This window comes from Rhinatrema bivittatum, chromosome 4, assembly GCF_901001135.1.
Source record: "Rhinatrema bivittatum chromosome 4, aRhiBiv1.1, whole genome shotgun sequence".
NCBI classification, from domain to species: Eukaryota; Metazoa; Chordata; class Amphibia; order Gymnophiona; family Rhinatrematidae; genus Rhinatrema; species Rhinatrema bivittatum.
Genome location: NC_042618.1, coordinates 89,504,623 through 89,518,120, shown reverse-complemented (window position 1 = coordinate 89,518,120; position 13,498 = coordinate 89,504,623). Strand labels below are relative to the sequence as shown.

General features: G+C 47.2%; 1 protein-coding gene across 2 annotated transcripts in view; it reads left to right on the top strand.

Annotated features, from left to right (window-relative positions):
- Positions 1-13,498, top strand: part of PRPF39 (pre-mRNA processing factor 39) — a 192,117-nt gene that overhangs the window by 91,361 nt on the left and 87,258 nt on the right. For both annotated transcript variants that reach the window (XM_029598474.1, XM_029598473.1), the window contains 2 exons: positions 3,878-4,043; positions 4,344-4,451. In XM_029598474.1, coding sequence (XP_029454334.1) covers positions 3,878-4,043; positions 4,344-4,451 — 274 coding nt within the window. The remainder of the gene's footprint in view (positions 1-3,877; positions 4,044-4,343; positions 4,452-13,498) is intronic.

The following is a 13,498-nucleotide window of genomic DNA, read 5'->3' as shown; positions in this document are numbered from 1 at the left end:
ATACAGTAAAGCGCGGCCGCGGTTACCCTGTTTTTAACCCGCTTTGTACGCACATTTTGGATGCGTATGTCTAACCCGCGATTCAGTATCCGGTTTTACGCATCCTTACCGCTTACTGAAATCGCGTATCCCTTTCCGCCCGCCACATGTATATGATATGTTAATGATCGGATTAGCTATTCCCTCCGATACAGTAACGTGCGCCCAGATTATCGCCTTTTTAACCAGCTATTTTGCCACGTCTTTAACCTGCAAATTTTCCGCCTACCCTGACCCTGGCGTTACTGTGGTGAACTTAGCTGCCCAGTCCCAAACCAACCCAATCCACAGAAAAAAAATGCTTCTTGCACAAGGGAGAGAAAAAGTAACCCAACCTGGCACCACCGCGCTTAACCTCAGAGTACTTCGTTCCGTCGGGAAGAACGGACACCGTTTCCGGGGGCTCCTCTGGCCGCCTCGTGGGTCTGGGCTCCTTTGTCGCCGCTGACTTGCAGTGGGCACGAGCTCCTGTATCAGGCCCTATCCCTACACACCGTACACCCGTGACCTCGGACGTCCAGCCGGGCGCTCAGGTCACGGCGTGCATTCATGCACCTTCCCGCTGCCTTGAGCGCCCAACTTGGACGTCCAGGCGGGCGCTCAAGGCAGCGGGAAGGTGCATGAAAGCATGCCGTGACCTGAGCACCCGGTTGGACATCCGAGGGTCACAGTTATTACAAAAAATAAAGCAAGGTGCAGGACGAAAATAATTTCTGTATTACGCTCGGGCATCGGGATTTCCAGCTTGACTCTTTCACAGAAGGCAAGCATCAGGCAAGCCCCAGCAGCCGGCGATCGGCGGCAGGGAGCGCAGCAAAGTACCTGTGCGCGCAGCTCCGATTTTCCGCCTCCTTCGGACGGGCAAGAGAGAGACGAAATTTCACTGACAAACTGTCCCTCAGCCCCCGCTCACCTGCCCTGGCCGCGGCCTTGCAAGCCCCCAGCAGCAGCAGAAGGGCGTCCATGGGTGCTGGTCTCCCGTGCGGGCGCGCTGACAGCTCCGGAGCAGCCCCTGTCCTCTCTCCCCTCCTTCCGAGGCACGCACCGTGGCTCCCCTGCCTCCCGGGGGCAGCCGGCGGCGAGAGCGGCTTCAGCAGCCCGGGGCGGATCGGGCGCTCCCCATGCGAGGCAGCTTGGAGGATAGCAAATGTAACCCCAATATTTAAAAAGGGCTCCAGGGGCGATCCGGGAAACTACAGACCGGTTAGCCTGACTTCAGTGCCAGGAAAAATAGTGGAAAGTGTTCTAAACATCAAAATCACAGAACATATAGAAAGACATGGTTTAATGGAACAAAGTCAGCATGGCTTTACCCAGGGCAAGTCTTGCCTCACAAATCTGCTTCACTTTTTTGAAGGAGTTAATAAACATGTGGATAAAGGTGAACCGGTAGATATAGTATACTTGGATTTTCAGAAGGCGTTTGACAAAGTTCCTCATGAGAGGCTTCTAGGAAAAGTAAAAAGTCATGGGATAGGTGGCGATGTCCTTTCGTGGATTGCAAACTGGCTCAAAGACAGGAAACAGAGAGTAGGATTAAATGGGCAATTTTCTCAGTGGAAGGGAGTGGACAGTGGAGTGCCTCAGGGATCTGTATTGGGACCCTTACTGTTCAATATATTTATAAATGATCTGGAAAGAAATACGACAAGTGAGATAGTCAAATTTGCAGATGACACAAAATTGTTCAGAGTAGTTAAATCACAAGCAGATTGTGATAAATTGCAGGAAGACCTTGGGAGACTGGAAAATTGGGCATCCAAATGGCAGATGAAATTTAATGTGGATAAGTGCAAGGTGATGCATATAGGGAAAAATAACCCATGCTATAATTACACGATGTTGGGTTCCATATTAGGTGCTACAACCCAAGAAAGAGATCTAGGTGTCATAGTGGATAACACATTGAAATCGTCGGTTCAGTGTGCTGCGGCAGTCAAAAAAGCAAACAGAATGTTGGGAATTATTAGAAAAGGAATGATGAATAAAACGGAAAATGTCATAATGCCTCTGTATCGCTCCATGGTGAGACCGCACCTTGAATACTGTGTACAATTCTGGTCGCCGCATCTCAAAAAAGATATAATTGCGATGGAGAAGGTACAGAGAAGGGCTACCAAAATGATAAGGGGAATGGAACAACTCCCCTATGAGGAAAGACTAAAGAGGTTAGGACTTTTCAGCTTGGAGAAGAGACGACTGAGGGGGGATATGATAGAGGTGTTTAAAATCATGAGAGGTCTAGAACGGGTAGATGTGAATCGGTTATTTACTCTTTCGGATAGTAGAAAGACTAGGGGACACTCCATGAAGTTAGCATGGGGCACATTTAAAACTAATCGGAGAAAGTTTTTTTACTCAACGCACAATTAAACTCTGGAATTTGTTGCCAGAGAATGTGGTTCGTGCAGTTAGTATAGCTGTGTTTAAAAAAGGATTGGATAAGTTCTTGGAGGAGAAGTCCATTACCTGCTATTAAGTTCACTTAGAGAATAGCCACTGCCATTAGCAATGGTTACATGGAATAGACTTAGTTTTTGGGTACTTGCCAGGTTCTTATGGCCTGGATTGGCCACTGTTGGAAACAGGATGCTGGGCTTGATGGACCCTTGGTCTCACCCAGTATGGCATTTTCTTATGTTCTTATGTTCTTCCAGCAGCCCCCGCTGGCGAAGGTGCATGAACGCACGCCGTGACCTCAGACGTCCACCCGGGCGCTCAGGTCGCAGCATGCGTTCATGCACCGTCTCTGCCTTGAGCGCCCAAATTGGACGTACAGGCAGGCGCTCAAGGCAGCGGGAAGGTGCATGAACGCACGCTGTAACCTGAGCTGCTGAAGCCGCTCTCGCCGCCGGCTGCCCCCGGGAGGCAGGGGAGCCGCGGTGCGCGCCTCGGGAGGAGGGGAGAGAGGACTGGGGCTGCTCCGGAGCTGTCAGCGTGCCCGCATGGGAGACCGGCACCCATGGACGCCCTTCTGCTGCTGCTGGGGGCTTGCGTGGCCGTGGCCAGGGCAGGTGAGCGAGGGCTGGGGGAAAGTTTGTCAGTGAAATTTAGTCTCTCTTGCCCGTCCGAAGGAAGCGGAAAATCGGAGCTGCGCTCACAGGTGCTGCTTTGCACTCCCTGCTGCCGATCGCCAGCTGCTGGGGCTTGCTGGCGCCGGGTGCTCAAGGCAGCGGGGTCTGTAGGAGAACCATCCACTTTCCTAGTGGAATGACATTTGAAATGACAGGTACCAGCGCACCCAGGATACTGTATAGGCGCTGTATCCCGCTCTATACAGTAAAATGGATTGCGCACGCCTACCGCTTCATGGACACGCTTTGGACGCCGCTTGCATTTGCATCTCATTTGAATACTGTATCGAGTGGTATGTGAACAAAATTGTGCGCGCGGCAAACGAGGGATGCGCCCTGCACTCTTTCTTACACGTCCTGACTGTATCGGCCTGATAATTATCTTGGGCTTTTTTACTACTGCAGTCAGTGATGCCCAAAGTCGTCTGTTTCCTACAGTAAGGGAGGAACTTTCCAAATTTGTAATTGTTTGCTGCTAGTGGTGAGTGAAAATCCCACTGGCAGTAGAAAGTAATTTTTTAAGGTAAGCTAGCTTAGACTGCTTTAGTTCTGAACACATTGTTTAGCCAAATATATACTTTCATTTAGATAGAATGTTTTTTAAGCATGGAGTTGTTCCTTTAAACACTTTAATAATCCAAATGGCCATGTTGATGATTGATTAATGTAGCCTTATTTTACTCCATGTTTAAATTTGAGGTACATTGGTTATGCATTTTTATTCTGGTTTCTGGTTAATGTGTGCGTGTTCTGCTTTGATTCAGGTTCAGAGAGCATATTCAGACTAGTCTACCTAGAGATTGTTTAACAGCAGACAAATTTATTCAACTACGCAAAGAATTGGCCTCTGTCAGTAGCCATGGTACTGAAGGTGCTCCTGCTGGAGGTGACATGCCATCTGGGCTTGAAGACATAACTGATCCAGCAAAGGTATTCAGATTTTTATTTGCAGTTACAGGAACTAATAGGTCTGTTACTTGCACACTGAGGCAATAGTTGGCTTTCTTTTACATTTCAGCTTTGGCAGGTAAGAATAGAACTGGTTCTGAGTTTTGAACCAAACAGCAGTTCTGTGTGGACCTGCAATTCCAGCTACTGCACATGAAGGAAGATATTGTATTTGGAATTTGTTCTTATGTTCTTAGATCTTTTCATACTGCTCCATTTGTGAGCTGTCTTCTGTTTTAAAATAACATATTTTCTTTCTTTCTGTTTTGGTTTTTTTTGTAGTTAATCACAGAAATAGAAAATATGCGGCACAGAATCATTGAAATTTACCAAGAGGTATTTAATCACAATGAGCATGAGGTGAACAAGAGATGGACCTTTGAAGAAGGGGTATGACGCATGTTTTATTTTTTCCTATAAGAGACTGCTTTGAAACTAACCATGTGAGAATTGGGGATTATTTGATATCTTTCTTTATTGTACTTTATAGGTTGTGATACGTTTTTAATGAACCAAACCTAAGAAGACTCCAAATGTGGTGCAGTACCTGAGCTTTGGAGACCATATAGTTCCCGTTTTAAGATGTTGTTATAACAGTTAACGCCACTAATGGCTCAGTTCTTCCAAAGTACACGGAATCCAACAACCACCCACCAAAGTGAAAACAAATCTTGTTCAAAAAGGATCACTTGGAATATATTACACGTTCTGACTCTAAAAGTTTATAAAGCATAAGAGGAGGATTCTTGTACATGATTACCATATACTTTATATGAACTGGTACCACATCATATCAGAATAGTTATGGGTTGTCCATAGCATTTTTTTTTGTTTTGAAAATTTTTGGTATAATTAAAACTTATTTGCAATCACAATGTCTTAATCTATAGATACTGTAAACAACTACCCGACACAGGCCACATTTTGAATCCTGTCTTCAGGGATATTTCATTTTCAAATTCTGTGCAGCTTGCAACTTTCCATAGTCTTCCTGGTCATGCATAGCAATTCTCAGTCAAATGCTACTGCACCCCTGAAAAGACAGGATTTGAAATGCAGCCCATGTAGTGTTTCATAGCATCTACAGATTAAGGCACTGGGATTGCAAATAAGTTTTAATTGTACCAAAAGTAAAAAAAAAAAAAAAAAATTATGGACTTAATGTATGAGTCCGATGATATGTGGCACCAGTTTCTCTGAGGTCAAACAGGATGACAGTCCTCGAGCCTGTGTAACATTGGATGGAGTCCGCCCCAGAACTTTGATTTCAAAGATTCTAGAGCTTTCAAACATGTCCTACTGAGCATGTGCAGCTGTAGTTATCGCCCTGCCCCCTAGGCAGAGTCCTTCAGTTTGTTTTTTGGTGGGTTTTTTGCAGTCATGTGGTTGCAGAAGCTGTGTGGTCACAGTATTCAGCTTTGCTCTTGCCTCCCTGTTTTGGTTGTGATTTTTTTTCTGGAGCTGCAGCTGTTTTTCTTTTTCTCACAGGACAAGCAGGATGGTAGTCCTCACATGGGTGACATCACAGAATGGAGCTCAATCATGGAACACTTTTGTCAAAGTTTCTAGAACTTTGACTGGCCCCTACTGGGCATGCCCAGTATGGCACTAACCTTGCAGCCAGCAGGGGTCCCCCTTCAGTCTTCTTTTTTCCACGCAGCAGTAGCCACGCGGATAAGGAGCTCTGCAGAGATTCCTGACAGGAATTTTCCTCACGGAATTACTAAAATTTAATTTACCCTACAGGGGTCCCTCCTTCAACTTTTTCAAGCCGCGGTACTCCGGTAAGTTTTTTTTTTTTTACCCGTTTTCCCTCGATTACCGTCGAGTTTGGCCCTCGCAGCCTACTGGCCGTCGACCGTACCACGGTTCAATTTTTTTCATGGCCATGACGTCGGGGTTCCGCCTGTGCCTGGATTGTAATCGCACCATGTCCATCACAGACCCTCACAAAGTCTGTGTAATGTGTCTCGGAAGTGAGCACGATGTCCTAACCTGCACCAAATGTGCCCTCATGACACCAAAAGGTCGCAAAGCTAGAATGGAGAAGATGGAACTTCTCTTCCGTGCTCAAACCCCTGACGCCGTCCATTGCATCGACATCGTCAGAACCGGCACCGTCAACTTCGCGCCAGCATCGACCTCCGGACCGGAGGTCCGGAGGTCGATGCTGGCCGGTCCGGCATCGATTCTCAGGATCGATGCCGGACCGGTGAACGTCCGGCATCGATGACTTCTCAGCCTTTGTCACCCTCTACTCCCCCTCAGGACCGAGGGGATCGTAGAGATAAACATCGCCATCGGCATCGAAAGTCTCGGACCATCGAGGGAGCGAAATCATCGACCTCTCCATCGTCCGAGCCGCCATCGAAGAAACCCCGTCCAGAAAAGGCACTGACCTTTTCAGTGACCGGGTCACAGAGGCATCCCTCACCCGACAGGGTATCGGGAGCCGTGACAATGCCTTTAACGGTGGTCCCTCTGGCTATGCCTCTGCCTCCTTCTGTTCTGGAGCCCGGGGCTGCTTGCGCCAGGTCTCCGAGAAGAACTGGATTGGATGGTTCAGGAGGCCATCGACTCCAGGTTACTCCGGCACCGACACCGGTGCTGATTGCAGAACCAACCACTGACCAGATTCCAGCAGCATTGGCACCGCTGCTCTCGAGGATGGAAGCGCTTATGGCCGCTTTTCCACCGATGGACCCCAGGTCACTGATGGCTTTGGTGCCCTCCCCTCTTGCTTTGTAATCGGGAGGAGAAACACTGTTCCGCATCCCTCTTTCGGGAGTTCTGATGCCTCAGCCGTCGATACCAATACATCCAGGGCCACCGATCCACCCATCAGTGCCAACACGTCCATTGGCACCACAGTCATCCATCGATGCCCTCTGCCTGCACCGGTGCCTTCGATGCCCTCATCGGTGCCTCCAGTTATTCCTTTGAGTCCTTCGGAGCCTCGACCAGGACCTTCAGGGATCCCACCACCCCGTCCTCCTCTAGTCCCTAGAGGAGCAGGTGCTGATCCCTACAACACCTGGACTGATGATTCTTCACCAAACACTGATGATTTGCCTTCACCACCTTCACCTACTGAAAGTAGAAAGCGTTCTCCTCCAGAGGACCTTTCCTTTATAAATTTTGTGAAGGAAATGTCTGAATTGGTACCCTTCCAATTGCAGACTGAACAAGATGACAGGCATCAAATGATAGAGCTCTTACAATTCCTGGATGCTCCCAAGGAAGTAACATCTATCCCTATCCACCAGGTTCTTCTAGATCTCAAAAAGAACTGGGAACATCCTGGCTCTGTTTCAGTCCACAGAAAAGCTGACACGACCTATCTCGTTCAGTCAGCTCCAGGCTTTCGCAAACCTCAATTGGATCACCAATCTGTGGTTGTTTAATCTGCCCAGAAAAGAGCAAGGAGATCAAAACCTCACACTTCCTTTCCCCTAGGCAAGGAACATACATTTCTGGATGCCATTGGCCGCCGTGTTTTCCAGGGATCAGTGCTCATCTCCAGAATTGCCTCTTATCAGCTGTATATGACCCAATACAGCAGAGTCTTGTTTAAGCAGATACAATACTTAACAGATTCCCTGCCTCAGCAATTTCAAGAGCAACTCCAAACCCGAGTAAACAAGGGTTTTGAGACGGGCAAGCATGAGATCAGATCATCTTACAATATCTTTGACACTGCCACCAGGGTATCTGCAGCTGCTATTTCAGCAAGATGATGGGCCTGGCTCAAGTCTTCCGATCTTTGCCGTGAAGTTCAGGACAGATTGTCCGACCTGCCCTGTGTAGGAGACAATCTGGCGAGCAAATTCAACAGACAGTGGCGGAACTCAAGGACCATCATGAGACCCTGAAGACAGCTCTCTCTGATGCATTCTGAGAACTCTTCTAAACAGCCTTTTCGGAAGGACTGTAAGAAGTCATTCTTCCGCCCGAAGAAGTCCTACCCGCCACCAACTAGAACCCATTCTATGAGACCGTTTCAAAAAGCCCAGTCTCGTCAGACACGAAAACAAAAATCGCAAGCAGCTCCTCAGTTGGGCCCTGCTTCCGGTTTTTGACTCCTGCATAGTGAGCAGCAGCCATCTTCCATTGCCTCACATACCAGTGGGAGGTCGATTGTGCCATTTCAACAACAGGTGGCACTCAATCACCTCAGACCAGTGGGTCCTGGCGATTAATTGCTCAAGGTTATCGTCTGAACTTTCTCTCCATTCCACCGGACTCCCCATCTCTACCAACGTGGAGAACATCTAACCACTCGCTACTCCCTCCTCCTCCAGTCCAGAGCAATAGAACCAGTGCCATACTCTCAACAAGGCCTAGGGTTCTATTCCCGGTACTTTCTAATCCCCAAAAAATCGGGAGGCGTTCGTCCAATTCTGGATCTACGTGCCCTCAACAATTACCTCCAGAGAGGGAAGTTCAAGATGGTAACCTTGGGCTCTCTTCTTCCTCTTCTACAAAGAGAAGACTGGCTCTGCTCTCTAGACCTTCAGGACGCATAGACTCCTATCGCGATAATTCCATCTCATCGCAAATACCTGAGGTTTCTAGTAGGCCCCAAGCACTATCAGTACCGTGTGCTTCCATTCGGCCTCGCATCTGCACCACAAGTCTTCACAAAATGCCTCGTTGTAGTTGCAGCCTTCCTCAGGACTCAAGGTGTTCACATCTACCCCTATCTAGACATTTGGTTAATCAGGGCTCCCACTCAGCAAGCTGCTCTGTCATCCATACATCTTACTCTACACACTCTAATTTCTCTCGGATTTCTCGTCAACTACGACAAATCCTACTTAGTCCCATCTCAAACCTTATCGTTCATTGGGGCAGATTTGGACACCTTGCAGGCAAAGGCTTTTCTGTCTCGACAGCAAGCTCTCACTCTTGTGTCTCTTGCACACGAGCTGCAGTCTCAACACTCCACGACTGCACACCGCTTTCTCATCCTCCTGGGACACATGGCGTCCTCAGTTCAGGACACCCCAATGGCCCGCTTGGCCATGAGGGTCATGCAGTGGACTCTGTCACAATGGACTCAATCCATTCAGCCCCTGTCGACCATTGTCCACTTAACCGACTCACTCAGTCAGTCTTTCGCCTGGTGGAGAAATCAGGTCAATCTCCTCCAGGGTTTGCCCTTCCAGGCTCCAGATCCTCAAATAACTCTCACCACCGATGCTTCCAACCTCAGCTGGGGAGCCCATGTGGCCAATCTGCAGACACAAGGATCTTGGTCTCCAGAGGAAGCCAAACACCAAATAAATTTCCTGGAGCTGCGAGCAATCAGATATGCTCTCAGGGTATTTCAAGATCGCCTCTCCAGTCAAGTCATCCTGATCCACACGGACAACCAGGTGGCCATTTGGTACATCAACAAACAGGGAGGGACAGGCTCCTACCTTCTGTGTCAGGAAGCTGCACAGATATGGGCGGAGGCCCTCTCCTATTCGATGTACCTCAGGGCCACCTACTTGCCGGGAGCGGGCAATGTGTTGGCAGACAAGCTGAGTCGCACTTTTCAACCGCACGAGTGGTCTCTCAACCCCTCAGTAGCGAACTCGATCTTCCACCAATGGGGTTATCCTCAAATAGACCTGTTTGCGTCACCTCAAAATCGCAAAGTAGACAACTTCTGCTTTCTCACTCGCAGCCAACACTATCAGCGAAGAGACACGTTCTCCCTATCATGGGCAACCGGACTCCTATATGCATTCCCTCCACTTCCACTTCTCTCGAAGACTCTCGTGAAGTTACGTCAGGACAAGGAAACCATGATCCTGATAGCACCCCACTGGCCGCGCCAAGTGTGGTTTCCAATACTTCAGGATCTCTCCATTTGCAGGCACAATTCCCTTGGGAAAGGACCCGCTTCTAATCACTCAAAACGATGGGTGCCTACGCCACCCCAGTCTTCAGGCTTTGTCCCTGACGGCATGGATGTTGAAAGGTTAATCCTTCAACCACTTAACCTTTCTGAGCCGGTTTCCCATGTCCTGATTGCTTCACGGAAGCCTTCCACAAGAAAATCGTATTCTTACAAATGGACCAGGTTTTCGTCATGGTGCTCCTCTCAATCCCTTGACCCCTTTACCTGTCCAATCACCAAGTTTCTGGACTATCTCTGGCATTTGTCAGTCTGGTCTAAAACCTTCCTCCATCAGAATGCATGTCAGTGCGGTAGCTGCCTTCCAAAAAGGTGTCTGGGATGTTCCTATATCAGTACAACACCTTGTCACACGTTTTTTGAAGGGCTTGCTTCACCTCAAGCCTCCTCTGCGTCCTCCAGCCCCTTCTTGGGACCTCAACCTAGTTTTGGGTCGGCTCATGAAACCACCATTCGAGCCTCTTCAATCCTGTGACCTTTGCTATCTCACATGGAAAGTGATTTTCCTTTTGACAATCACTTCGGCTCGCAGAGTTAGTGAGTTACAGGCTCTAGTTACCTACCCACCTTACACTAAACGTCTGCAGGACCGGGCAGTACTCTGCACTCACCCTAAGTTCTTACCTAAGGTAGTATCGGAGTTTCATCTCAATCAATCCATTATACTACCTACCTTTTTTCCCAGGCCCCAGTCCAGGAGAGCAGGCTCTGCATACCCTTGACTGTAAATGGGCTCTATGGTTCTACCTAGACCATACAGCTGCCCACAGGAAAAACACTCAATTGTTTGTCTCTTTCCATTCCATTAAATTGGGGCAGCCTGTGGGTAAGCAGACTCTCTCTCTCTTCCTGGTTAGCGGACTGCATATCCTTTTGCTATCAGCAAGCGGGCATTCCACTTCAAGACCGTGTTAAAGCACACTCTGTGAGGGCCATGGCGACTTCAGTAGCACACCTACAATTGGTGCCGCTTCCTGACATTTGCAGGGCTGCCACCTGGAGTTCTCTCCATACTTTTACAGCCCATTATTGCTTAGACAAAGTCGGAAGACAGGATTCCATCTTTGGCCAGTCTGTCTTGCGCAACCTATTTACAATGTGATGTACCAACACACTTCCGCCTGCCCGGTAGGGTTCAGGATGCCCTCTACCTAATTCCACCCCAGTTTTTGTACCTGTTGCACGTCTTGGGTACATTTGGTGCATACTCGGACATCCTCAGCTCGGTACTCACCCATATGTGAGGACTTCCATCCTGCTTGTCCTGTGAGAAAGCAAATGTTGCTTACTTGTAACAGGTGTTCTCACAGGACAAGCAGGATGTTAGTCCTCACGAAACCCGCCCGCCGCCCCGAAGTGTTGGGTTCGTTACGTTTCTTATTTTATTTTTCTACATTTCCTGTAGCTTTTAAACAAGACTGAAGGGGGACCCCTGCTGGCTGCAGGGTTAGTGCCATGCTGGGCATGCCCAGTAGGGGCCAGTCAAAGTTCTAGAAACTTTGACAAAAGTGTTCCGTAATTGGGCTCCATCCTGTGATGTCACCCATATGTGAGGACTAACATCCTGCTTGTCCTGTGAGAACACCTGTTACAGGTAAGCAACATTTCCTTTTTCCTTCCTTCTAACTTTCTGCCTGTCACATGGTGGGCTTTAGTTGCTGTGCAGCCTGGAAGAGTCTAATTCTAGTCCTTAAATACTGCATCTGCAGTTTAGTTTCTGTGTCCTCTCCTTGCTCTGCCTGTTTTTGTGCCTTTGGGACTGATGCAATACAGTGCGCTCAGCTCAGTTGGATGCAGGTTGACTAGGCAGTAATCATCCCCTAATGCAATAAGGGGAATAGTACATATTCAACGCATGTCCAACGCGGAGTGAACCTAATAGCGCTCATCACATGCATGTGAATGAGTCTATTAGGCATTCACTCTAATGCAAAAAAAAATGTGCGTCTCAGACGTACATTTAGTGATCAGCTATTAACACCTGCCTGGAGCACATTTAAAACAAGTACAGAAAAGCAGAAAAAACTGCTTTTCTGTACTTCCTCCTCATTGCAGTATTAAGTAGGAGGAAAAATTTAAAGAAATGTTAAACAAAACAAAAAAAAAACACCTAACCGGCGGACGGCCAAGTTAGTAAAAGTGATCAGGTTCTCGTTAGCAAGGAGGTGCTAGGGGCACGCAAGCAATGTGCCTCCTTGCTAATATGACCCCTTGATTTAAATATTGCATGGCAGCCCCCTTGGGGACACCTGGGGTGCATTAAGCGGGCGCTGACTGTTCAACGCCCACTTTCTATGCCCATTTATTGCATCGGCCCCTTTGTCTGGTGCGGACAGGACTGACAGAATGCAGTCCGTGTGTGCTTCATGTAGGCCGCTGAACTTGGGACCCACCTGAGTTCTACTTGGGCAGGAGTTTCATGTTTTACAGTGAAGGGATAGAGGATCGCACAATTCCTGTGGAGGGGAGAGCTGATCCTCTCCACAATCCAAGGAATTAGTCGCCACGGCAGAAGCCCTGGATGACGTAGCATCCCCTGATATAGGTGCTCGTAGGCCCTTAGTCTCAGTGAAACATTTTGTTGATATGTCACACAAGAAGTAGTCATTCCTGATCTAAGTGTTTTTTTATTTTTTTATTTTTCATAACAGCTTTTATAATTGCTAACAAGTACAACATTGTAACGTGACATTTGTGTTGCAACATTGTAGTTTATATAGACAGACGTTATAAGCTAGATAAAAGATATGGATATTCAAGGCTGTAGAACATTTTGAACTGATACGAGTTTCAGTTTTTAGATGGAATGACAACTAGACAAGGTCAGTTTATATTCCATCTAAGATTATAGAAAATATTGTTAGAACAAACACAAGGTTACGAATGCTGGCAAATTCCAAGAAAACATTTACATGCGCAATGAGAAATTATCACATGGACATTCAAATTTTGTTTATAATAGAAAGCCATTAATATTCATTTTGACAACTATATAACCTAGTTTAGGGGTTAGAAATATAAACTGAAATTATATATAATGCTGTGTTATCAGTAAAATCATTTGAGCGAGGGAGTTTATGCTAGTGCCTTGTATTGCACTCTGCCCCTCCATAAGGTAAGTTATTTAATAATTATATTTTATAGCATTTAATAAAAAAACCAAAACTTTTTTCTACATCATTCTTATATTCAGAGAACCAGAAAACTCCTCCTGTTTGCCAGTGATGGCAGTGCAGTTTCCTCACGAGAGAAGGTGAGCAGGAGCCTGGGAAAAAGCAGAGTTTCTGCCACATTTTATTTATTTATTTATTTTTAATTTTTATATACCGGAATTCCTGTATACAATACAAATCAGTCCGGTTTACAATAAACGAAAAGATTGCCCTGGTCTGGGAGGTCAGACCAGGGTTGTTTACATCGAACATTGAACATTGAGCAATAACAATTAACAATTAAACATTGAACGTTTAATTTAACGTTTAATTTAACGTTTAATTTAACGTTTAACATTGAACCACATCTTTGGTGC